This window comes from Heterodontus francisci, chromosome 1, assembly GCF_036365525.1.
Source record: "Heterodontus francisci isolate sHetFra1 chromosome 1, sHetFra1.hap1, whole genome shotgun sequence".
NCBI lineage: Eukaryota > Metazoa > Chordata > Chondrichthyes > Heterodontiformes > Heterodontidae > Heterodontus > Heterodontus francisci.
In genome coordinates this window covers 221,091,570-221,118,311 of record NC_090371.1, presented here as the reverse complement: position 1 = coordinate 221,118,311, position 26,742 = coordinate 221,091,570, and the positions used below count along the sequence as shown (strand labels likewise).

The window sequence follows — 26,742 nt, the reverse complement described above, 5'->3', positions numbered from 1 at the left end:
ACCCATCCACAAACATTCATTCCCTTCACCACCGACGCACAGTGGCAACAGTGTGTACCATCTACAAGATGCACTGCAGCAATGCACCAAGGGCCCTGAGACAACACCTTCCAAACCCGCTACCTCTACCACCTAGAAGGACTAGGGCAGCAGATGCATGGGAACACCACCAGCTGCAAGTTCCCCTCCAAGCCACAGCCGTCCTGACTTGATAATATATCGCCGTTCCTTCACTGTCACTGGGTCAAAGTCCTGGAACTCTCTTCTGTTGGTGCACTGTTGGTGTGCCTATAACCCAAGGACTGCAGCAGCTGAAGAAAGCAGCTCACCACCACCTTCTCAATGGCAATTAGGGATCGGCAATAAATGCTGGCCTAGACAGCGATGCCCACATCCCATGAATTAATAAAAAAAACACAGGAGATTCAGAAACAAAATTAGATCTCATGGGATTGGGGATAATATACTGCAATGGACTGAGAATTGGTGAGCAGACAGAAAGCAGAGAGTAGGAATAAATGGTTCATTCTCAGGATTGCAGGCTGTTACTAGTGGGGTACCGCAAGGATCAGTGCTTGGGCCACAGCTCTATGCAATCTATATAAATGATTTGGATATGGGAACCAATTATAATATTTCCAAATTTACGGATAACACAAAACTAGGAAGGAATTTAAGTTGTGGGGAGGATGCAAGGAGGCTTAAGGAGATTTGGACAGGCCAAATGAATGGGCAAGAACATGGCAGATGGAATATAATGTGAATAAATTTGAAGTGATTCTTTTGGTAGAAAAAACAGAAAGGCAGTGTATTTCTTAAATGGTGAGAGGTTGGGAAGTGTTAATGTCCAAAGGGACCTAAGTGTCCTTGTTCATGAGTCACTAAAAGCTAGTATGCAGGTGCAGCAAGCAATTAGGAAGGCAAATGATATGTTGGCCTTCAAAGTGATCTGAGTACATGAGTGAAAATGTCTTGCTGCAATTGTATAAAGCCTTGGTAAGACTGCAGCTAAAGTATTATGTACAGTTTTGGTCTCCTTATCTAAGGAAGGATGTACTTGCCACAGAGGGAGTGCAACGGAGGTTCACCAGAATAATCACTGGGATGGTGGGATTGTCTTATGAGGAGAGATTGCAGAAACTGGGCCTGTATTCTCTAGAGTTTCGAAGAATGAGAAATTATCTCACAGAAACTTACAAAATTCTTACAGGATGTGACAGGGTCGATGCGGAGAGGATGTTTCCTCTGGCTGGTGAGTCTAGAACCAGGGGACACGGTCGCAGAATAAGGGTCAGGCCATTTAACATTGAGATGAGAAGGAACCTCTTTACTCAGAGGGTTGTGAATCTGTAGAATTCTCTACCCCAGAGGGCTGTGGCAGCTCAAATATTGAGCATGTTCAAGACAGAAATCAATGGATTTCTGAATACAACGACATCAAGAGATATGGGAATAGTGAGGAAAAATGGCGCAGAGGTAGATGATCAGCCATGATCTGTTTGAATGCCTATTATTTAGTAAATCCACTTTAACAGGACTGGATTAAGCCCAAAACTATTTCATAAAGACTTATAATCTTAAAATATAAACCGATATTTTAATTTTGAACACAATAGGCTCGACGGACTGAATGGCCTACTCTTGCTCCTTTCTCCTCTGGTCCTATGATCGTATACCAGCAATGAGGAAGCACCACCACTTAATCTGACAATCGCAGCAACAGCTCAAATACTGGCACTGCGCGTACATTAGAGGCTAGTATATTTGGGATCAGCACGTATTGAATCACTGGGTATAAGTGGTCTGCAGCCAGGCCGGGGAGAAAGGGTAGTGCATGTGCCAGCTCCCCAGAGGGTATGGTTGCATATGAGTTCTGCTACAGGGGACTCAGATGAGGATCTTGATGGGATGGCTCAGTGGCGCAGTGGTTAGCACCGCAGCCTCACAGCTCCAGCGACCTGGGTTCAATTCTGGGGACTGCCTGTGTGGAGTTTGCAAGTTCTCCCTGTGTCTGCGTGGGTTTTCTCCGGGTGCTCCGGTTTCCTCCCACATGCCAAAGACTTGCTGGTTGATAGGTTAATTGGCCTTTATAAATTGCCCCTAGTATAGATAGGTGGTAGGGAAATATAGAGACAGGTGGGGATGTGGAATTAGTGTAGGATTAGTATAAAATGGGTGGTTGATGGTCGGCACAGACTCGGTGGGCCGAAGGGCCTGTTTCAGTGCTGTATCTCTAAACTAAACATGTAGGTGTATACCAAGATGCTTGGCACATTTGCAGGCTTGCCAACAGTCTCCTGTTACTGTCAAAGAGCATGGAGGAGTCCGACTCCACAATGGCAGAGGACATCGGACAGAGCTTGGAGACCATCCTCTCAACCATGGAAGTTGTGACCGACTCCATGGCAACAGTAGCAGACCCAAGTATGATGAAGCAGCTAGTGGCTGCTGTTTCAGCTTTGACTGCAGCACAAACAGAAGCATTCCCAGCTGAGGTGTCACGTGAGCTGTGCCACAACTGGCTGGAAGTGTGGGCAGCACCATTTCCTTGATTCAAGGCTTCTATAGCGCTGGCACCTGCTGCAATATAGAGCCCAATTTCTCATTCATTGCCTATTATTTAGTAAATCCACTTTAACAGTACTGGATTAAGACCAAAACCATTTCATAAAGACTTATAATCTTAAAATATAAACAGATATTTTAATTGTGAACACAGCAACAACTCTGTTTGAACAGACATACTATGAAACAAAAATTATTTCATGAATCATAAATGCTGCGTCAGGATTTACTGAGCATCAGCATGGATTCAATAAAGAGGTAAATTCCAATCAGAGTATATAAGTGTTAAAAAGTATACACATAAATTAATTGTAGTACAATTGTTGGTACAATTCTTGTTTAAATTACATTTTTGTATATTTCTTGCATCTTATACTCGACTATAAGTCTTGAGAAAATAACTCAACAGTTTTTGTTACACAGAAAATGTCTTCGATAATTTATCCAATAGCACAGATGTGCTCTGTCATTACGTTAGAACCAGTTAAATTGCCAGGTTACAAAGATCAATGGCCCACCATTAGCAACATGCTGGATAACAGGAGAAATGGCATTCTCATTAAGTTTTATGGCAGCTGGCTGGAGTTGGGGGGGGGGGGAAAGTGATAAAACATTTCTCTGGTTACTGTGTGAAACAACATCATGAGTGTGCTCAAAACACTTTCTTACAATCTGAAATATTTCTTTAATTGTAACCAGTGGATTGCAATCTGTGGCCAATGGAGGGCCCCCGGCAAAATCCAACCCACCTCCCTGAAACCCCCTTCCCCTGCACTCAATGCACACTCTCCCTTCCCCCATTGCCAGGGCCTGGCAAACCGGCCCCGGTGACCCCACCTCACTTACCTTGGGTCCAGGGCTGTTCCATTGGGCCTGGATCCAAGGCCTCTGCAGTACCAGCTGTGGCCACCACTCCTGGTGATGCTGCAGATACTGCTGAGCTGCCAACCCTCTGATTGGCCAGCAGCCCTTGGCAGCAGGATCTCTGTCTTTAAAGAGACGGGGATCCCAGCGCTGGGCTGTTAATTGGCCTGATGCTGTAAAATAGAGCTAGGGGGCAGGGGCTATGAATGGCCGAGGCAGGGTCCCCACCGTCTTTTTGGCTTGGCGCCAGGAGCCCCACCGGCTCCACTAATTCCTGCCCACGGTGTGCAGTTCTGGTCCCATCACTATAGGAAAGATGTGATTCCACTACAGAGGGTACAGAAAAGATTTACAAGGATGTTGCCTGGACTGGGGAATTTTAGTTATGAGGAAAACTTGGATAGGCTCGTGCTGTTTTCTTTAGAACAGAGGAGGCTTGGGGAAGACCTCGTTGAAGTGTATAAGATTATGAGGGGTCTAGATAGAATGGATAGGAAGGCTCTATTCCTCTTGGTTGAAGGGTCCTTATCCAGAGGCATAGATTTAGGGTAAGAGATAGGAGGTAGAAGGTTTAGAGGGGATTTGAAGGGAAATATTTTCACCCACAGAGTGGTAGGGATCTGGAACTCACTGCCTGAAAGGGTGGTAGAGGCAGAAACCTTTGTAACATTTAAAAAGTACTTGTATATGCACTTGAAAAGCCGTAACCTACAGGGCTACAGAACAAGAAATGGAAAGTGGGATTAGGCTGGATGGCTCCTTGTGGGTTGGTGTGGATACAATGGGTCAAATGGCCTCCTTCTGTGCTGTAGATTTCTATGATACTATGATTAGCAAACAACTGGTAAGTCATGCCCTATACTAATCATTGAGATCTAACAATACTTGCTAGAGGCTAGCACAAATTAATGCTACATGAATCAAGTAATAAGTATATTGTCAGAGGTTACACTTTGACTTTCTCATTCATGCTATTGTTAGGTAATAAATGACTTTCCACTATGTTAATTAAATGAGCTACTGCGAAATATACATGCACAGAACCCACCAGCAAGCGATTACTATGGGTTGCTTCAAAAAATTAAACTGACTAATCATGTACTGTTTAAACAATATGAGACCAGTTTATATCAAAACCATTAACAAATTAAAATTCTGTCGCACTTTGACAGACCATTTACTTTGAACTCTGACTTTTTTTTAAAAGGTATCAATTAAAGTTTTGTTGAGCCAACAAAATAGAAAGATCAGGCAGTTGGTTTCAAAGGACAAATTCAAAAAATAACAGGCAAAGATCGGGAGTCTCCAAAGCATAGCCTACATAGATCAGAGCATTTGAGAGCCCTTTAGCTCCTTGGTATGTTCATTACATTCACTCTTGCATTCATCCCTGTCCAGACTGTGGAATCTTTCTACCTTTGATCAGAAGAGAGAGAATGTATAAAGTTCTCCACAGAACACTGCCCTGTTAATAGCACTAATTAAAGATAATCTGTTCGATGATAAGAGCATTTCATGGTTGGAGGCTTAAAAATTAACAAATAAACTGTTAAAGAGAAAACATGTAAGTAAACTGAGACCTGTTAGCAGCTCGATTTCATAAAGACTTCCTGTTGCACAACTTATTTCTCACTTCCATACTGTAAGCATTGTTGATCATAGGAAATAGGAGCAGGAGTAGGCCATTCGGCCTGTCAAGTCTGCTCTGGCATTCAGACAGGCCATGGCTGATCATCTACCTCTACACCATTTTTCCCCACTATCCCCATATCCCTTGATGGCATTAGTATCCAGAAATCTATTGATTTCGGTCTTGAACATGCTCAATCATTGAGCTTTCACAGCCCTCCGGGTGGAGAATTCCACATATTCACCACCCTCTGAGTAAAGAAATTCCTCCTCATCTCAGTCTTAAATGGCCTGAACCTTATTCTGAGACTGTGTCCCCTGGTTTTAGACTCACCAGCCAGAGGAAACATCCTCTCCACATCGACCCTGTCATGACCTGTAAGAATTTAGTAAGCTTCAATGAGATCACCTTTCATTCTTTGAAACTCTAGAGAATACAGGCCCAGTTTCTGCAATCTCTCCTCATAAGACAATCCCACCATCCTGGTGAACCTTTGTTGCACTCCCTCTATGGGAAGCATATCCTTCCTTAGATAAAGAGACCAAAACTGTACACAATACTCCAGCTGCGGTCTCACCAAGGCTGTATACAATTGCAGCAAGACATCTTTACTCCTGTACTCAAATCCCCTTGCAATGAAGGCCAACATACCATTTGCCTTCTTAATTTCTTGCTGCTCCTGCATACTAGCTTTTAGTGACTCATGAACAAGCACATCCAGGTCCCTTTGGAAAGCAACACTTCCCAACCTCGCACCATTTAAGAAATACTCTGCCTTTCTGTTTTTCTACCAAAGTGGATAACTTCACACTTATTCACATTATATTCCATCTGCCATGTTCTTGCCCACTCACTGAGCCTGTCCAAATCCTCTTGAAACCTCCTTGCATCCTCCTCACAACTTACATTTCCTCTTAGTGTTGTGTCATCCACTTTTAATACCAGATTTTTACTAATTAGTTGAATTGAAATTCCACCAGCCGCAGTGGTGGGATTTGAACCCATGTCCCCAGGGCATTAGCCTGGGCCTGTGGATAACTAACTCAGTAACATTACCATTACGCTACCATCACATCCTAAGCCTCTACATCATCTGCACCACTATTGTGTTGGCATAACAAAAAGCTATAAAAGTATACCCTTAATCTTCCAATAATTCTCATTTATTGGAATAGTTCCCGAACTTCAAAATAGTTCCCGAACTGCCCAGTACAGCCAGCTTTGATTTACAGCTGATTTTGTGGATGTATATGGCAACAAGATAAAACTTTTGATTTATAGAGATCAAAATAACTCATGGATGGCAGTTACCAGTTTCCACTGTTTATAGCGAGCGCATTTGTGTTACAGTGATTAGCCCACTACAAGCGTTGAATGGTGTATCATCTTTTAGAGACATGGAAAGAAAACAAGAACAGAGGAAGAAACAAATGGCTGATTAAATTACATTTCCAGCCACACTGTTATTTGTTAAGAAAATTTAACATGAAAGGATCAGCAGATTGTTTGCCCTGGATTTAAACCAAAGATTTTCCACTGTTCCCAAATTATCGATTGATGAATCAAGAGCTGGTAATCTGCAGGAATTGCAGGAACGACAGGATTAATTGGCTGTCTGCAGTAGTTACTGGTAAATAAACCATGGATGGGAATTCTAGTTCAGAATGAGTGATTATTCACAATGAAAGAGAGCATGGGCTAAAAACAGACATAGACTGATCAGTGGAATGATTTAAATACAAATATATTAATGAGGTGAGAAGAACTTATTGAACTGCCTGAAATAGACAACGCATTTAACATGTTTTAAGTATTTGCCCAATAGATCGGCTACCTATGGTAAGTGTGGACAGTGTAAGTGGTGGGGACTGTAACATCTTATTGTTGGATTCTCCATTAGATTGGGAGTCAGACTGAGCTGTCCTGAACCAGCAAACTTGTAACAGAGTTAAAAAGAAAAAGATCTCTATTTTCTGCTATAATTCTTTAAATTTACACTTGTAAAGAAGAATTCACAACACACATTATTGATTTCATTTTCATGGATTCTTTCACCCACCTGAGCCAATTCATTGCTGTCTACAAGCCCATCGTCATTTGAATCGAAATATTCAAACATGTTATCCACCAACAACTTTTTAAGAGACATTTTGTCTTCATTTTCTTTTTTATTTCGTTGTCGGATGTATTTTTGATTCTGGAGATCCAGAAGCATGTTTTTCAGTTTGCTGTATTCAATCAGTTTACACTTGTCACCTGCAACAAAAATAAGACAGGAGATTAGGGTCGGTCGGTTCCGAAGGATGCCACCAAGCCAAAATAAAAATCACAACTGCTACTAAAAGTTGTGTCAACAATTAGGATGTTTTAGTGCAACACAGAAATAAATTCTTCCATGGCACATAAAAAGTTGCATTAACAAGTTAAAATAATGCCACAGGAATCAATGCAAGTGTGTCAACCAGAGCACTACAACAGCAACAACAACTTATATTTATATACCCCCTTTAAAGTAGTAAAATATCCCAAGGGACTTCACAGGAGCATTTTTAAACATAAAATGCACCAAACCAAAAAAGAAGACAAAACGTCCTTGCGGGGTGTTTTGCTCGTGCTGTTGGGGAGGGTTTAAAGTAATTTGGCAGGGGGATGGGGACTTGAGGTTAGACTAAGTTGGGATAAAATCAGAAATGAAAATGGAAGGCAGGAAGTTAATGGATCAGTCTGGAAGGCAGAGGGAACAGAGGTTAGAAAATAAAAAGAAAGAGTTTGGCAGTGCTCAAGGGTATCTATATCAATGCAAGGAGTATAGCAAATAAAGCAGATGAGCTGAGAGCACAGATAGACACGTGGCCGTATGATATCATAGCTATTGCAGAAACATGGCTTAAGGAGGGACAGGAATGGCAGCTCAACATTCCTGGTTACAGGGTTTACAGACACATTAGGGAGGGGGATAAGAAACTGGGGGGGGGGGGGAGGAGTGGCAATTGTGGTCAAAGAATCTATTACAGCTGTGAGAAGGCATGATATGTTGAAAGGTTCATCAAATGAGGTCACATGGTTTGAGCTAAGGAACCAAAAAGGGGACAATCACACTTCTGGGAGTGTACTATAGATCCCCAGATAGTCAGAGGGGGATAGAAGAGCAAACATGCAGGCAAATCACTAAGAAGTGCAAGAACAATAGGGCAGTAATAGTAGGGGATTTTAACTACCCCAATATTAACTGGGATAGTTCTCACGTGAAAAGAATTGAGGGAGCAGAATTCTTGAGGTGCATTCAGGAGAACTTTTTTGGCCAGTATGTAGCAGGTCCAACAAGAGAGGGTGCAGTTTTAAACTTAGTTTTAAGATGGGCAGGTGGAAGGAGTGGCAATTGGAGAGTATTTTGGCGGTAGTGATCATAATTCAGCCAGTTGTAGCCTAATTCCGTAAAAGGACAAAGATAGAACAGGAGTAAGAGTCCTCAATTGGGGCAAGGCCAATTTTACTAAGCTGAGGAGTGATTTAGTGAAAGTGGACTGGAAACAGCTACTTGAAGGTAAATCAATGTCAGAGCAGCAGGAGGCATTCAAAGGGAAGATGCAAGGGGTTCAGAGTAAACATGTTCCCAAAAGAAAAAGGGTGAAATGGCCAAATCTCGAGCCCCATGGATGTCAAGGAGCTTACAGGGTAAGATAAGGCAGAAAAGGAAAGCTTATGCCCAACACAGAGAACTCAATACAACAGAAAGCCGAGGGGAGTATAGAAAGTGGAGGGGTGAAATCAAAAAGGAAATTAGGAAAGCAAAGAGAGGGCATGAAAGAATATTGGCAAGCAAAATCAATTTGAACCCAAATATGTTTGATCAATACATTAAGAGTAAGAGGATAACTAAGGAAAGAATAGGGCCCATAAAAGACCCAAAAGGTAACCTAAGTGTAGGGGCAGAAGATGTTGGTATTGTTTTTAATGAATACTTTGTGTCTGTCTTTACAAAAGAGGGGGGCAATGCAGATGTTGTAGTTGAGGAAGAGGGGTGTGAAGTATTGGATTTGATCAACACAGGGAGAGAGGATGTATTAATGGGATTAGCATCCTTGAAAGTGGATAAATCACCAGGGCCAGATGAAATGGACCCCAGGCTGTTAAAAGAAGCAAGAGAGCAAATAGAAGTTCTAACCATCTGGATACAGGTGTGGAGCCGGAGGGTTGGAGGACTGCTAACTCTGTTTAAAAAGGGAGCAAGGGATAGACCGAATAATTACAGGCTAGTCAGTCTAATCTCAGTAATGAGAAAATTATTAGAATCTATTCTGAGAGACAGGATGAATTGTAATTTAGAAAGGCACAGATTAATTAAGGATAGTCAGCATGGATTTGTTGAGGGAAGATCTTGTCTGATCAACTTGGTTGAATGTTTTGAAGAAATAAGAAGGAAGATAGATGAAGGTAGTGCTTTTGATGTGGTCTACATGGATTTAAGCACAGCTTTTGACAAGGTCCCACAAAGCAGACTGGTTAAAAATATAAAATCTCATGGGATCCAGGGAACTGCAGCAAGGTGGATGCAAAATTGGCTCAGTGGCAGGAAACAAAATGTGATTGTTGATAGGTGTTTTCGCGACTGGATAGCCGTTTCCAGTGGCATTCCGCTGGGCTCAGTACTGGATCCCTGCTTTTTGTGGTGTATATTAACGATTTGAACGTAAATGTGGGGATCATGATCAAGAACTTTGCAGACGACACAAAGACTGGTTGTGTGGTAGATAACGAGGAGGCTAGTTGTAGGCTGCAGGAAGATATTGATGGTCTGGTCAGATGGGCAGAAAATGGAATTCAACCCAGAGAAGTGTGAGGTGATGCAGTTGGGGAGGTCAAACAAGACAAAGGAATACACAATTAATAGGAAAATACTGAGAGGTGTAGAGGAAGTGAGGAACCTTGGACTAAATGTCCACAGATCCCAGAAGATAGCAGGACAGGTCAATAAGGTGGTTAAGAAGGCATATGGAATCCTTTCCTTTATTAGCTGTGGTTTGGAACATAAGAGCAGGGAGGTTATGCTGGAACTGTATAAATTATTGGTTCGGCCACAACTTGAGTTCTGTGTGCAATTCTGGTCACCTCATTACAGAAAGGATGAATTTGCACTAGAGAGGGTAGAGAGGAGATTTACGAGGATGTTGCCGGGACTGGAGAAATGTAACTATGAGGAAAGATTAAATAGGCTGGGGTTGTTCTCCTTGGAACAGAAAAGGCTGAGGGGAAATCTGATTGAAATGTACAAAATTTTGAGGGGCCTGAATAGAGTGGAGGTGAAGGGTCTATTCACCTTAGCAGGGAGGTCAGTGACTATGGGGCATAGATTTAAAGTGATTGGTAGAAAGATTAGAGGGGAGATGAGGAAAGATTTTTTCATCCAGAGGGTGGTGGGGGTCTGGAACTCACTGCCTGAAAGGGTAGTTGAGGCAGAAACCCTCAACTCATTCAAAAGAAGTCTGGATATGTACCTCAAGTGCCGTAATCTGCAGGGATATGGACCAAATTCTGGAAGGTGGGATTCGAATGGGTGGAACGTTTTTTTGCTGGCACAGACACGATGGGCCAAGTGGCCTCTTTCTGTGCCTTAAAACCTTCTATGATTCTATGTCAGATGACCAAAATCATGGTCAAAGAGGCACGTTTTAAGGAATGTCTTAAAGGAGGAAAGTTAGGTAGAGAGGCAGAGAGGTGTAAGGAGGGCATTCCAGAGTTTAGGGTCTAGGCAACTGAAGGAGTGGCCACCAATAGTGGAGCAATTAAACCAGATATGCTCAAGAGGCCAGAATTCGATAAGCACAGATATATTGGAGGGCTGGGGCTGGAGGACTTTACAGAGATTGGGAGGGGGCAAGGCCATGGAGGGATTTGAAAACAAGATGAGAATTTTAAAATCAACTCTTAGCTTGACTGGGAGCCAATGTAGGTAATCTGTAACTTCAGTGAGAACTGTTTGGTACTGTGGCAGGGTGGATACCTGATTGGAGGGATCCAAACATGGAGTTCCAGGAAACTTGGGCACAGATTTGGAAGGTGACAACACACGACTGTGGGGAGGAAAGGGAGTTTGGAGATGGGTAGCAGTTTCAAGGACAGTGGGGTCAAGGGTTTTTTTTGAGGAGAAGGCTGATGATGGCAGCTTTAAAGGAGAGAGAGACAGAACTTGAAGAGAGAGAATCATTAACACTATCGGCTAACCTGGGGACCATAAGGGGAAGTTGCATTGCCAGCAGCTTATTGACAAACAGAGGAATTTCATGCAAATATGTTAGCCAGTACACTATAATAACAGAGGAATTTCAGCCCAGGCAGTTCATAAAAAAAATTGTGCATAGCAATCACTACAATAACACACAGAGGAATTTGATGCAAGTTTGTTAGCCAGTGCATTACAATAACATACAGAGGAATTCAATAACAGTTTGTTAGCCAGTGTACTATAATAAGAGGAACTCAATGCGACTGTGTTAGCTAGTGCACTATAACATACAGAGGAATTTCAGCCCACACTGCTCATAGCAATAATGAATGAATATCACATCTGTTTTGCAGCAAGACTAATTTCTTTTAACAGTTATTATTAGTATGACTCCCAGAAGCGCTTGTGGATGATGCGAAGGTGACACATTTATATTCAGATAAATTGTGCTGAAACCCTTTTTGCTACAGCTTTCTTCAAGATTCTACTTTGCAGCTGTGAGAATAATGAGGATGGGTACAAATGTGGTGTGGCCTAATCTGCCTAACATTACTCCGTTGTTCTTTGTTTTCTTCCTGTTCAATCAGTATTGTGGACATACAAAAAAAATGGCAATACCAAAGCACTTGCCATAGAGCCACCTGACAAACTAAACAGGAACTAGAAAGTAACAAATAAAAAAACAAAAAGAAAGCTTCAGAAATAGTCCCACGATATTGCCATAAAACTTACTATAGGGCTCTTTAAATTCACATTCTTAAACACCACAGTATATAGCAGCCCTGGGTGCTAATTTTATATAGGTAGGCAGATGACAGAGTGCTCTACAATAGTAAATATTGTGAAAATGTGTGGATATAATTAAGACCTAAATTTAATCTAACTAACTGCAAATATATTGATTAATTTGAATGCAAATTAAATTTTCTTTCAAAAAATAACATTTTGGGATACAGCAAATGAACAATTTGAGATATGACATGATAAGTGCAGCATGCTTGGTGCAAACAAATAACTCTGAACCTATGATTCCCAGAGTTCTTCACCTCATATCTTCACATCGTGTCAGGGTTTGTTGTAGACTAATTGATAGAGATTGTTTGCTATGATTAGTCAACAACTCCATAATTGTTGAATCATGTGGCTACCAGGATGGTATAAGGTGAACTAGATGGCAATTCTTATTTTCCTACATTTTAAACTGGCTGGTGCTTTTGGCGGCTGCACTGCTTTCAACCCAAAATTTAATAATGTGCTAAATTGGCAAAAATCTCATGTAACAAATCCCTGCCTAGTTTTGTGATCAGTTAGACCCATTTTATGCTCTTTTAACAGAAGTAACAAATTGGAAAATCTACTCTTAAGCTTCCAGAATGAGTCAATTACACTATCAGAACCATTTAACTAGGTTCATTTCATAGTCACATTGGACACCTACAAACCATAAATTTCCAGAAATTGTATCAAAGCTATCATAGAATCTGTCTGGATGTTTCTCGGCATGCTGTCACCAATTCTACCCTGTCAGAATAATCAAAGCAGCTTCTTGAAGCACATCTACCAAGGAAGTATAAAAGAATTCATTTTCTGCCAGCATGGATGATAGATTCAATTTCCTTCAAGTATTTCAAAACAGGGTAAAGTTGCATTTATCTTCGTTAATGTGTCAGTGAGGTAGCTGAACTTTCATGCATCAATTCTGTTGAAAATCACTCACCCTTTTTTTTTCTCTTTCAAATAAACAGCTGTTCTCTTGTATTTTTTGAAATACCATATTACACTGATTTATAGAGCTGTAATTAAATGAATCGGCTTCAGCTAACGTCTCTAATCAGACACAACATATGTAAGAACTCAAGTATAGAAAATTCCCAATCCAAGAATGGTAGGTGATGGCAGTGGTTACTAATATTGAATAATAAGAAGCTATCAAATCAGTGATCTATTTAATGTGGTAATGGAATACTAATCTGCTTCTGAGGTGTTGAACATAAAATTGTCAGGTTTAGTTTTCTAAAAGATACTAAAGCTTGCTAAAGCTCTATACGTTATATGCATCATATGTATGTGTGCATAAGGTGATCCATGTGCAAATCCCACCCAACAATACCCATGGCTTTTCTATGAGGGCCAACCAAAATTCCTCACCAACTTACCACAAATACCTTCTCTTTATTCATTATTTCAACCAGCACACTATCAGCTTTTGCTCTACTCTGGTAGTGCTGTGACATTTAAATAGCAACTCTCCCTCCCAGCTTCAGTCTTGGCTACTACTATTAAGTGTAAATCTCTTTTTCCCTTTATATCCTGTTGAGCTCCTTTTCATTTAAAAAAGCTGTGGGAAATAATCGGGGGAAATTTGCAGTTAAATATCGTAGTGCTAGTGGAGCATAGCAACAATTGATAGCAATTCACTGGTTTGGTAATGCTAGTTCTCCACTATCTTCAGTGAAACTGCTTCGGTCAAAGGAAAACCTGTTAGGAGCAACAGCTGAGGGAAGAAATGAGGTGCCATTCTTAAACCCCTAAATGAGGAGTATTTTAAATGGAGCATTCCCACTGGAATCTCTCTGGTCACCATTTTAATTGCTCACTGCTGTTGGGTGGCTAAACAACTGACAAAACCTGGTAAGAGCCTTAAATTTATACAAATCAAGGTCCTATTATGTCAATGGGACTCCATCTGCATTTCATTTGAGGCCTGAGTCGGAAAGCTGCAATGGCTTTTCCGCCAGGTGAAGACAGGTTGACAGCTGACGGGAGGACAAAGAGGCACACCAAGGTAAGTGGAAAACTTCCCTCTGTGGGACTAGAAGCAGCAGCTTTTCCTGCTCAGGTCTCACCCGTGACCACCCAACTGCCACCCCCACCCCAACCCCAAATTCCCTCCCCCGAAATTCTCCTGAAACCCACTCCCTGCATCTTACCTACTTGCTGGCATGTCTTCTGTTGATGCCAAACAATGGCTTCTGGTCACCTGAGCTATGTTTGCCACCTGCCGACCAGTTGCCACATTCTACCTTTTTTGGCTGGGCAGCTAAGCAGTGGTATGCAGATGAAACCTAGTAGTTAAAATACCATGGGCCTCAAACTGAGGCCCTGTGATTATTTTCTGGAGTTGTCCCACCTGCACAAAACCCGCTGGGGATAACAATAAACCCCAAGAGTTAGTATAAGGTGCCTATCTGACCACTCATCGCCAAACATGGACTTAAGTTCCTCATCTCTACACATAAACATACATAGTAATTATGCTTCAGAAATGCTAGTGCATGGAAAATCATGGAAAACAAATGGTTTATTTCTCACTATATGGCTGGTGGCTAAGACTTTGCATGAGGAACACACATTTGGAAGAATTAGCACATATGCTTGGATGTTTACTAAGCTAAAGCATTATCTCAACTTTTCTAGGCAAGTACATGAAGTTCTGGACACTACCTGGAATCATGCATCATCCAAGTTAGTTAGTTTCTAATCTTTCACATTCCACAGATAAATGATTTAATAATATTAAAACCTGGATTTAAGGAACTGGAGTTAACATCTCACTGCCATCTGTAGATCTCTTTCTATATCACACTCTGATTGCCTCGCAGGCAGAAATAAATTATTCCAATATTTAAAGATCAAAACATTGAAGAGACCTCACTCGATAGCAATATTGTGCATTATGTAGCCTATCATTTGTTGTCCTTCCTGGAATAAATTCCTGTTATATATCCCACCTGATTTTCCTTTCCTTAGACTTACAAAATGGAATCACAGAATCATACAGCACAGATCCATTTGACCCATTGTGCCTGTTCTGGCTCTGAGAAAGAGCCATTGAATTAGTCCCTGTCCCCATTCTTTTCCCATACCCCTGTGTTTGTTTTTCCTTTTTAAGTATATATCCAATTCCCTTTCAAAAATTACTACTGAATTTGCTTCTACCACCCTTTCAACTTGTGCACTTCAGATCATAACAGCTTACTGCATTAAGAAATTTCTACATGTCTCCCCAACTAGTTCTTATGCCAATTACCTTAAGTCTGTGTTCCTATTTACAGACCTTCCTGCCAATGAAAACAGGTTCTCCTTATTCACTCCATAGATAAAGTATTTATTTCAATGGGAAAAAAATCATGTGCAGCATATAACAGGCGATCAATCTAATGTCATCAATTTAACAGCCCTACTGAGGTTGAAAGTTCCAGTCCATATCCTCAAAGAGCCCCCATCTACCCTTTGCAGCTTATTAAATTATTAAGGTCATCCCAAAAAGCTTCACAAACAGTAAATTACTTTTGAGACAAAGTCATTGTTGTTATGTAGCAGGTAAAACAGCACCCAAGTTATCCATAGAAAGGTTCCACAAACAGAAAATGAAATGAATAACCCATTACCAGTTGAAATATTTTCATAAAAATTGATGGCAGTTACCACTGTTAGTGCTGTGTAGATCACTGGCTGTTCTGCAGGTCTTTATGGATCATATTACATTTAATGAAATTTAATGTATAGAAGTATGAAGTGATACATTTTGGTAGGAAGAACGAGGAGAGGCAATATAAAATAAAGGGTACAATAATAAGGGAGGGGGGTGCAAGAACAAAGAGACCTGGGGATACATGTGTACAAATTGTTGAAGGTGACAGGACAAGTTGATAAAGTGGTTACAAAGGCATATGGGATCCTGGGCTTTATAAATAACAGTATAACGTACAAAATCAAAAAACTTATGATGAACTTTTATAAATGGTTCAACCTCAAGTGGAGTATTGTGTTCAATTCTAGGCAGTGCACTTGAGGAAGGATGTGAAAGCTTCAGAGAGGGTGCAAAAAAGAATAATGAGGATGGTTTCAGGGATCAGGGACTTCAGTTATGTAGATAAACTGGAGAAGCTGAGGTTGTTCTCCCTAAATAGAAGGTTGAGAGGAGATTTGATGGAGGTGTTCAAAATAATAAGGGGTCTAGACAGAGCAGACAGAGAGAAACTGTACCCATCAGCAGAAAGTTCAAGAACTAGAGGACACTGATATAACGTGAATGGCAAAAGAACCAATGGTGACATCAGGAAAAGCTTTTTTACATAATGAGTAGTTCGAGTCGCTCTAAACAAGCTCCAGAAGCTGGCCAAGCGCGTCTACCCTGAGGCACAGTGTGGCTTCCATGCAGAGAGATCGACCGTTGACATGCTGTTCTCCCTTCGTCAGATACAGGAGAAATGCCGCGAACAACAGATGCCCCTCTACATTGCTTTCATTGATCTCACCAAAGCCTTTGACCTCGTCAGCAGACGTGGTCTCTTGAGTCTACTAGAAAAGATTGGATTTCCACCAAAGCTACTAAGTATCATCACCTCATTCCATGACAATATGAAAGGCACAATTCAACATGGCGGCACATCATCAGACCCCTTTCCTATCCTGAGTGGCGTGAAACAGGGCTGTGTTCTCGCACCCACACTTTTTGGGATTTTCTTCTCCCTGCTGCTTTCACATGCGTTCAAGTTCTCTGAAGAAGGAGTTTTCCTCCACACAAGATCTGGGGGCAGGTTGTTCAACCTTGCACGTCTAAGAGCGAAGTCCAAAGTACGGAAAGTCCTCATCAGGGAACTCCTCTTTGCTGACGATGCTGCTTTAACATCTCACACTGAAGAGTGCCTGCAGAGTCTCATCGACAGGTTTGCGGCTGCCTGCAATGAATTTGGCCTAACCATCAGCCTCAAGAAAACGAACATCATGGGGCAGGACGTCAGAAATGCCCCATCCATCAATATTGGCGACCACGCTCTGGAAGTGGTTCAAGAGTTCACCTACCTAGGCTCAACTATCACCAGTAACCTGTCTCTAGATGCAGAAATCAACAAGCGCATGGGAAAGGCTTCCACTGCTATGTCCAGACTGGCCAACAGAGTGTGGGAAAATGGCGCACTGACACGGAACACAAAGGTCCGAGTGTATCAAGCCTGTGTCTTCAGTATCTTGCTCTATGGCAGTGAGGCCTGGACAACGTATGTCAGCCAAGAGCGACGTCTCAATTCATTCCATCTTCGCTGCCTCCGGACAATACTTGGCATCAGGTGGCAGGACTGTATCTCCAACACAGAAGTTCTCGAGGCGGCCAACATCCCCAGCTTATACACACTATTGAGTCAGCGGCGCTTGAGATGGCTTGGCCATGTGAGCCGCATGGAAGATGGCAGGATCCCCAAAGATACATTGTACAGCGTGCTCGCCACTGGTATCAGACCTACAGGCCGTCCATATCTCCGCTTTAAAGACGTCTGCAAACGCGACATGAAGTCCTGTGGCATTGATCACAAGTCGTGGGAGTCAGTTGCCAGCGTTCGCCAGAGCTGGCGGGCAGTCATTAAGGCGGGGCTAAAGTGTGGCGAGTCGAAGAGACTTAGCAGTTGGCAGGAAAAAAGACAAAAGCGCAAGGGGAGAGCCAACTGTGTAACAGCCCCGACAATCAAATTTTTCTGCAGCACCTGTGGAAGAGCCTGTCACTCTGGAATTGGCCTTTATAGCCACTCCAGGCGCTGCTCCACAAACCACTGACCACCTCCAGGCGCTTACCCATTGTCTCCCGAGACAAGGAGGCCAAAGAAGAGGAAGAGTTTGGATGTGGTGAAGGCAGATTCAATCAGGGCTTTTAACGGGGAATTGGATAAGCACCTGAAGATAAAAAAAAATTGCAGGGCTATGGGGAAGGGGCAGAGGAGTGGGACGAGCTAAGTTTCTCTTGTCGGGAGCCAGCCTCCTTCTATATTGTAACCACTCTATAATTTCAGTTAGAACCACCCTACTGGGCTTGAGCTTGAACAGGCAGTTTTTCGGTCAGATCTAGAGAGCTGCCTCTGTTGCAATTATGGCTCGCTATGACTTCTGCATTCGAAAGTCACTCTCTGCTCTTTCACCTCCTCCTTCATGAACAGAAACCTATCAATGGCCACTGCATCTGCACTGCTGGGGCAATAAATTGTTCCATGTGACATCCTGTGACTGTTGCACTGATACGTTAAAATCTTCCTTTTTATTGAGTTGATTAATGTTACAATGTGACTCTTTGAGAAGCCTCCCGTGAGGTGTAATTCTGTGATCAAATCCCGCGACTGGTCTTTAACAAGGCCTTTCACATGTCCTTTATGATGAAAGCAGAGCACTTTCTTACCTCAAGCTGTAAAATCTCATATATGCCTCAATATGAAATTTCATATAGGCCAATATATTGTGATTTTAAAATCCAATTTTATAGCTGTTTTCTGAATGGAATCGTTTTTTTATTCTTTATGTGGAATAAGTAAGTTAAAGCGATACAAATGGACAGAAATTGCTCGACTCTCTGGTCCCATCAGGCACATAAAAGTTCCTCTGGAGCTGCTATCTAGCAGCCCCTCTTGAACACAGCCATCGCCCACGCGCCGCCCAGCACCCCCACCTTGCCATTCACCCACAGACTCCCACCCCATATTGGGGCCAGCCATCAACTAGCAGTGTTTTGGGTCTCTTTGGCGAGGGGAGGCACTGCCCATAAGCCGCCACACCACCAAAAATTTGATTTTAAGTACATCAGCTGGACCAGTGGCAGAGTTCCACAAAGAGTATGATCCCAGCATAACTTGTGGAAGTGTGCCCCTATGGATTTTCAAGGGTAATATTAGTGGCAACATGATTTCTGCCTCTCAGGGAGATCCATGGTGGGTGGCCTCTGTACTCCCCGATGAGGTACAACTCAGTAAAAGACCGATCGTTAGCATTAAGTTCGCTACTCCTCACCACAGAATGATTAAATGCTCTCATTTCTGATGATAGGAGTGACTCTGCCTGGGGAAACTGCACTTTCCTGCAAATATGAATACAAATGGCTGAATTTTCCCCAAAGAAGCAGGAAACAGGAGTCGAGACTGTTTTTGGTTCCTGAACATGCCTCAGGAGGGAAACTGATAAAAGTCAAGATTTTCATGTGGGTGAGCCCTTAATTGGCATGGAGACAGGTTCTCTGTCCAATTCAGGACAGCAGGTGGGCTCTCAAAGCTGGAGGGCCCATCAGAGGCTTTCCAGCTTCAGAGGAGCACCCAGCTGCAGAACAAGGTAAGTAATTGGGAGGGCACCTCAACAAACAGATGCCCTCTTAACCACTTATTAAAAACTTTAATTAAAAAAAATACAAAAATCAGCCAGGCCATCACTGTTGTGGGTGGAGGGGAGCCCCTCTACAGAGTGGCCTTTGGCTGTACCTCCACCCAGACAGCCAGAGAGGGTCTGTATGCCTGCCAGGAGCACTGGCACCCAAGCCTGATGTTTGGTACCTGCCTCCAAGCAGTTGATTCCCCTTCGCGTCAGGAAAATGGGGGCCGAATGAAAAATCCCAGTCAACCTCCATTACCTAACTTTAACAAGGCTGTTAATAAGCCTAATTGTGTGCCCACCTGGTGGCTAAAATGGCTTCCATTGAGAACGGGGTTGGGAAGCCGGTACACGGGCCGGCTTCATAATGTTCCAGCCCCGCCCACCTCCATTCCCGATGTCGGTCGGGCCCAAATATTCAACTCAAAGAGTCAAAAGCGGACTCAAACTGTAACGCTATTCAGCACAAAAAGGCTTCTCCCCACCTCCCCATTTTGCTTGTCACTGTGCAACAAGGCCAAAGCTACAAAGACAGTTATAAATAATTATCCAAATAACTCTCAAAATGATAGCCATTCAACTCACGGCAATGTTGGCTATCATGGTGCCATCAGCTCGGCAAAATTGCCAAAATGTGCCAGGACCTCAAAATGAGTTTTGCTCTTTTGCCTGACTCCCTATGTATTGTTTAGAGATAGGGGAATGTTACATGCATGTGGATAATGCTGGCTTTTCACTTAGACATGAATTCTGGTTAATATTCTTTTCTTAGATAATACTCTTTCTCAGAGTCGCCACCATGTGTATCACGGCAGTTGTGCTCTTGATCCAATTCAATTCAATCAACAGAAAGCAATTCAGTGGTCTTGTGCATTCTTAGTGTCAGATATTCACCAAACAAAATGGAGTTACTCCAAACTTGTCAAAGACCAATGGAACCTATGGAACAAATTTTAACCTCCCCCCTGGGTGGACAGCAGAGGGGTTGGAGATTGGCGAAATTCTTAAGAATGGGAAACCTGACCCCAACCTGCTGAGAAGGCGTCTAGATCCAGTTTAACCAGAGAGGTTTGGGATTTGGGCGAATAACCTACTCTCAAGATGTGGCTTAGTAATTACGATATTCAAATAAAGTTGCATGCCTCAAATTTTAGCAACCATTCAGATTTAATGGCTGCAAGCCATGTTTCCCGGGACATGGGAATAGTGGCGAGAACGTTCAGATCCAGCTGGTAAGGGCTTTTATACCACTGCTTCTGGGCCAAGGGGGAACAGAAGTGTTTCCCCTGATCCTTCAAGCTAATCTGCCATGATCTGCCTCATTCCACAGAATCTCCACACTCCCTCCTATCATCGGAGCGTCTCTTCTTCTTTAAAAGGTAACGTAAGCCAACGTTTTCTCCTCTAAACAATAAATTAAGTTGGCAAACTAGAAAGTAGTTTGACACTTTGTTAACCAATTTTACCAACTGAAAACGAGGCCCCCAAGCAGTACTTGTTTGCATGTGATAATACTAACATCCCACAGTTGTGCTAAATAGCTAATTTACAGAATACACAGACAAAGTCACATTTTACAATAAAGAGGGTGATCTAATTGGAGATGATGCACTGAAGAGAACCACTATCAATCCTATTCTAATCCCAGGTTAGCAAGCAGCTGAATGCAATCTCTTTGATAAGACAGACATGGTTGGAAGTCAGAAAACATTTTGATACCATTAGACCGCCAAAATGAAGGTTTCATTCAATCAGCTAGCTACAGACTGACACAGTAGCAAGCAGATGGCCACTCATGCTCAGGAAATAGTAGGACCAATTTTCCTCAGATGTTTGCTTGGAGAATGTTCAGTTCCTAGGTGCAAAGCAGGGGCAAATATTGGGTGCAGACCCATTTCATCAGGGGCTGGATTTTATGGGCCCCCTGAGATAGGGCCAGAGAAGTGGGGGGGAGGGGGGTCCATAGGATTACAATGGGAGGTGGGGGCAGAGGGCCTGTCACCGTCCCATCGCCTGCCAGGGGTGAGATAGGCCGATGGTGGCCTTCCTGCCCAGAGGCCAATTGAGGCCCTTAAATGGCCTATTCTTGGCCACTTAAGGCCTATTATTCCCCCTGCTGCTCGGATTTAACCAACGGTGGGTTGTGCCTCCGCCACGTGGGGAGGGCACCTTGTAATACAAGGCGCCCTCCCTGCAGTCTTGGGGGGAGGGGGTTCCTCTTCCATAGGCAATCTGTGGCCCATGGTGGACCCCCGCCAGCAAAACCTCCACCTCCATGGACCCCCCCGGACTTCACGCCCACTCCCACACCCCACCTCGCCAGGTCCTTCTGGACTGGCCCTGGCAACCTCGCCTCACCTTCCTGAGGTCCGGGGTACCAGCTCTGGTCCTGGGTCCAAGGCCTCTGCAGTACCGGTAGTGGCCACCACTTCCGGTAGCACTGCCAATACTGCTGAGTTACCTGTCCTGTAATAGGCCAGCAGCCTTTGGAGACGGAATGCCTATCTTTAAAAAGGTGGCGATCCCAGCGCCAGAAACTTCGCTTCAGGAACAATGTAGATTGCGTTGGGGGAGGGGGGTCTCGAAAAGGCTGAGGTGGCGTTTCCCCCACCTTTTTGGCCCAGCACTGGGAGCCCTGCCGGCTGCACAAAATCCAGCTCTGGTGTTTACTTAATTTGTGTTGCCCAGAGATTTCATGGGAAATCCTGACAGTAGGCAGACTGGCTCCTTCTCCATCAGGATCAAATCTGTGAAGAAGGTTGGAGGTGTGGGGGTAACTGGCCATGCATCTCATTTTCCAATCAGATCATCAACTTGTTGGCTGCAGCAACATTGTCTACTTTTCTTTCATTTCCACCAATAAATTGCATTTCTAAGAAATACAAGTTTCAAAAACATTGGGGTGAAAATTCCTGTTTAACGCCGAGAACAATTTACACACTTATGTAAGAGTCCCAATGCCTGTATTAGGCAGCTGCCAGGGATGTTTGAAAAATGGTCCAAACCAATATCTGGCAGGACACCTTTCAGGCATCCCCTGGGTGCCAAAATTGACCCTCATTGCTCCTGTTTTACAGTTGTAAAACATGTGCAGCTAGGTCCAATTCCTACACTGTTTCATTTGGAAACTTACACTTCTTGAGAATGTTTTTTATCAGGTTGCAAATGATGAAATGCAGGCATTCAACATATTTTTCAGCTGACGAGGAACATAATTCTTCCTCAATGTGTTCTGCTTCCTTTGTGGAAGCATCTAAATTACTGTTTTGGATATTAATCAGAAATTTTCAGGTAAGCTCAGATCTTTCACCAGCCTGCTTAAAAAATTAGTTCTAGTGCTGTAAGATGGCTGCCAAGAAAGATTGTTCCATTGGAGACACACCAGTTTAAAATTTCCTTGTTTGTTAACATATTAAAAATAGTACAGCTGGTATGACAACATCAATGTATTGTCAGCTTGTGTCATTCTAAACCTCTCTGGATTTAAATAAGTTGTGGGAAAAAATTCTTTTTAAGTTAGAACTCTTTTTAAGTCTGTGATCTGTGTCCTGGTTGGTGGATGTCACCTGAGGAGGGAAACTGGTTTAGGCGCAACTGGATAGGTTATAAAATTCATTGCAATCGTTCACCAGAATGGAAGGAGGAAACATATGTTTTCAAGGAAATCCTCAGGCAGAAGAGGGGTGAAATAATCTTTGTTTAGGCAAACAAAATTGGGAATAACATTTTGCCCCAAGCATCCCTAAGTGTGCTTCAGATGATTAAACATTTAAGATTAAACTGAAACTCTGTATGGATTTACTAATCAGAAAGACAGGACAGAGGATTAAGCAAGTAGCACAGTACTTGTTTCCCATTCTTTACCGAAATCCCACTTTCTATTCCCTGAGGGGAATTCTGGCCCCCAAAAACAGGTGAGTTTGGGTGGGCTGTGATGTAAAAATCTGAAACCCGAACCCAACACATCTCAAACTCACCCACTTCTGCTTTTAACAGAGGCGAGGCTGGGACAGCATTTGGAAACCCAACAAGTTCTCCTCCCCGTGCTTGGAAATCCTGTCTCTGTAAGTATCAGGGTCCACATCTCTGTTGAACAAACTCTTTACAAATAAATGCACACAATGGGCTGTATTTTATGGGCCCTCGGGAGATAGGGCAGGAGGTGGGGGGGCCCATAAAGTAGCGACAGAAGGCAGGGGGTGGAGAGTCCATCTTCTTCTCGTTGCCCTGCAATAAAGTCGGGGCTAGGAAAGGCTAAGGACGACCTTCTCACCCAGAAGCCAACTGAGACCCTTAAGTGACCAATTATTAGCTACTTAAGGGCCTCTTCCCACTACCACTGGAATGAAATCAACAGCGGTGGAGGGAGGGGGCACGGGGGCCTCTGCCACGCGGGGAGGTTGCCCAATTAAACAAGGTGGCCTCCCTGCTGACTTGGGGGTCCTCCTCTGTGGGCAATCTATGCGGAGTTCCAAAGGCGCACGAAGGCTGAACGAAAGCTGTAAAATCAGCGTGGGACGGCAGGTAAGTTATTTTGCATACATTTATTGGCAATCTGTATACGGAGTTGAAGAGCCTGCTGCTAGTTGGCGGGGGAGGGGGTGGGCTGCACTGAGGTCCCCCACCGGTAATATGCAACAGGTCCTTCTCGACGTCGCCAAAAGCCACCCCTCCACTAAGAACTTCCCTCCCCCCCCACCAACCACCCTCAATGACCACTCTCCCACCCACCCCCCATCCCTATCAGACTGGCAACCCTGCCTCACTTAACTTGGGTCCAGGGCTCGAGCAGTGGGCCTGGTCCTGGGCCTCCTGTAATACTGGCAGTCACCACTGCTCCCAGTGGCGCTGCTGATACTACTGATTGGTTGCCTGCTCTAGGAGGCAGGATCCCTGTGCTTTAAGGGAGGGAACCCCAATGCCGGGCAGTTAATTGCCTGAGTGCCGTTAAATTGAGCTGGGGGGAGTGGGGTGGTCTCCAAAGGGCTGAGGCAAGTTCCCTTCAAATCTTCAGCCCAGCATCAGGACCCCCACTGGCTCGACTAAATTCAGCCCAATGTTTCATAATGTTCAAAAAGAACAGAATATCTGAATTATTTTCAGGTTTTGGTGCTGAATTTCTCCATGCTACATTACTATACCACAGAGAGCTTTAATGTCTTACCACTTCCCGTCAAGAATATGTCACTGTCCAGTTATATACATTGCTACATCATGTTAAGAACTGCTGTGACGCTTTCCTTTCTCTGGTCACATATCTATCAGGACCAGGGATTTAATTTCTACCAGTGTTCTCCAAATCATCCGCTGTAACTTTGGGAGCAGTTCTGTGGAAAGTCTAGACAAACAGGGCTGAATTTTATTGGCCCCTCAATGCAGCGGGTCGCGACGCAGGGGCCGGTAAAATTCTGCGTGGGGGGACCTCAGTGCGGTGGGGGGACCTCAGTGCGGCCACACCCCCACCCCCGCTGCCTGGCCGCAGGCCCTCATCTCCATATGCAGATTGCCAATAAATGTATGCAAAATAACTTACCTGCTGTCCCACGCCGATTTTACGGCCTCTGGTTGGCCTTCACGCGCCCTCGGAACTCCACATGGAGTTCCGAGGCGAGAACCTGGTGGGGAGGGGAGAGGAATAAAATTATCAGGGCGGAGGAGCAAGGAAATCAATTTTTATTGTATGTCGGGATGGTGGGAAGGGGTTGAAGGGCAAAAGATCGAAGGATGGGGGGTGGGGTGGAAACTTCGGGTATTTGAAAAATCAACTGATGATCATTTCAGGCAATGAAAGGACCATGGCGGGGGAGGGGTTGGGGAAGGGCCTCCATCACTTATTTTTATATTTAATAAAAATCAATTATATTTTCACTTTAAAAATTATAATTATTTGTAAGGGCCTAAAGCCCTTTAAAAATGGCGCAGGCACCGGACGCCGTTGCTGGAGATGTAGCACTCCGTGCCCACTATTTAAATTGAGCCTCTGCACGAAATATCACAAGAACTCCTCTGTGGCAGCAGAACACTGGCACCCGCTGAGTTTAAAGGGTGCCACCATGCAGTGCGGTGCCCAAATAAAATTCACCCCACAGTGTCAATGGGAGAACCCCGCGGAATTTCAAATCCAAGATTTTTTGATTAACCATTGTTGAACTCTTGAAAGAAAATAATATTATATGATTTAATATGGAATAACTAACATTTATTGGTGTCATTAATAATTGTAGAAAAATGATTGTGCAACTGTGTACATGAGAGTTTAATGAGACATCTTCCAATACTTTATAAATATTATTTATGAGGTAAAGTTCAATTTATGCTGCTTTCACATCACTGGAATAAATGGCATATGATTATACAGGAAGGTTGTTCACCTGACCAAATAAGACTATTGTCAGTTGATTCTTTTTATTTACTTACAATCTTTGCCCAGTAAGTTGCATCACCCACAGATCTCCTTGATGTTACTAGTAAGGGCATCCTAAGCACATCTAACAGATAGAAAACCATGTAATTGGAAGAAATATAGAACTGAACAGTGATGCCTGCAGTTAGACAGGGCCAGTCCTCACTATACAACATATAAATCGGCAACACCAAGCGGGGTGCATAATGCGCATCCAACCTGCTGCGATCCATTTTTCACCCCTGCCAAAGTGAGAGTCCTGCCCATTATTTCTGTCTTTGTCCCAGCTAATGCCAGATTTTGTGCATTTGACAGAGTGTTTATTCTTAGTTGGAAGTGATAGAGATGATAGTGCTTCGAGAATACAGATGGTCTCTCAGATGGAAGCAATGAAAATCCTTCTTTCTCTCTCTCATATATCTTTAACGACAACCACTTTCCTCATGTCCATACACATCTCACCATTTCATAATATTCATACTGTGCCTGCGTTGTGTGCTTCAAATCGGCAAACTCTTCCAAACCTTCAGCTATGTCCTTGTAGCAGTTGACACCAAGTGCACATTTCAGAGATAAAATGCCACACTTTTCTCCACTTGGAAACAATTCTCTCACCCCCAAAATGTGCTTGTGCTTCTCTGTATGTGTTCACCAGCTCATACAGAGTTTAGTGGGTAAAATGCACTTTTCTGCTGTCACTGCACCATTTCCCTCCAAAGTTGTGCACCAATAAACACAAACCTTTGTACTATTTTGAGCGGTTTGCTAGCTCCTCCAGAAACATTAACCATTATAGGTGCATTATGATTAGTTGCTAATTTTTCATTTCAGCGAATAATATTCTCAGGAAGAACTTTCAAATCTTGAGAGCATCTGTCGAACATAACGGGAATTATACCACAGACCACACAATGACATGGTTTACATAGATTTAAG

The 26,742-nt window shown here is 43.3% G+C and overlaps 1 protein-coding gene across 1 annotated transcript in view; it reads right to left on the bottom strand.

The window, feature by feature from the left end:
* Nucleotides 1–26,742, bottom strand: part of fstl5 (follistatin-like 5) — a 1,003,829-nt gene that overhangs the window by 461,801 nt on the left and 515,286 nt on the right. Inside the window, exon 5 of the mRNA XM_068021658.1 lies at nt 7,119–7,315. Within this exon, the coding sequence (XP_067877759.1) occupies nt 7,119–7,315 (197 nt within the window). The remainder of the gene's footprint in view (nt 1–7,118; nt 7,316–26,742) is intronic.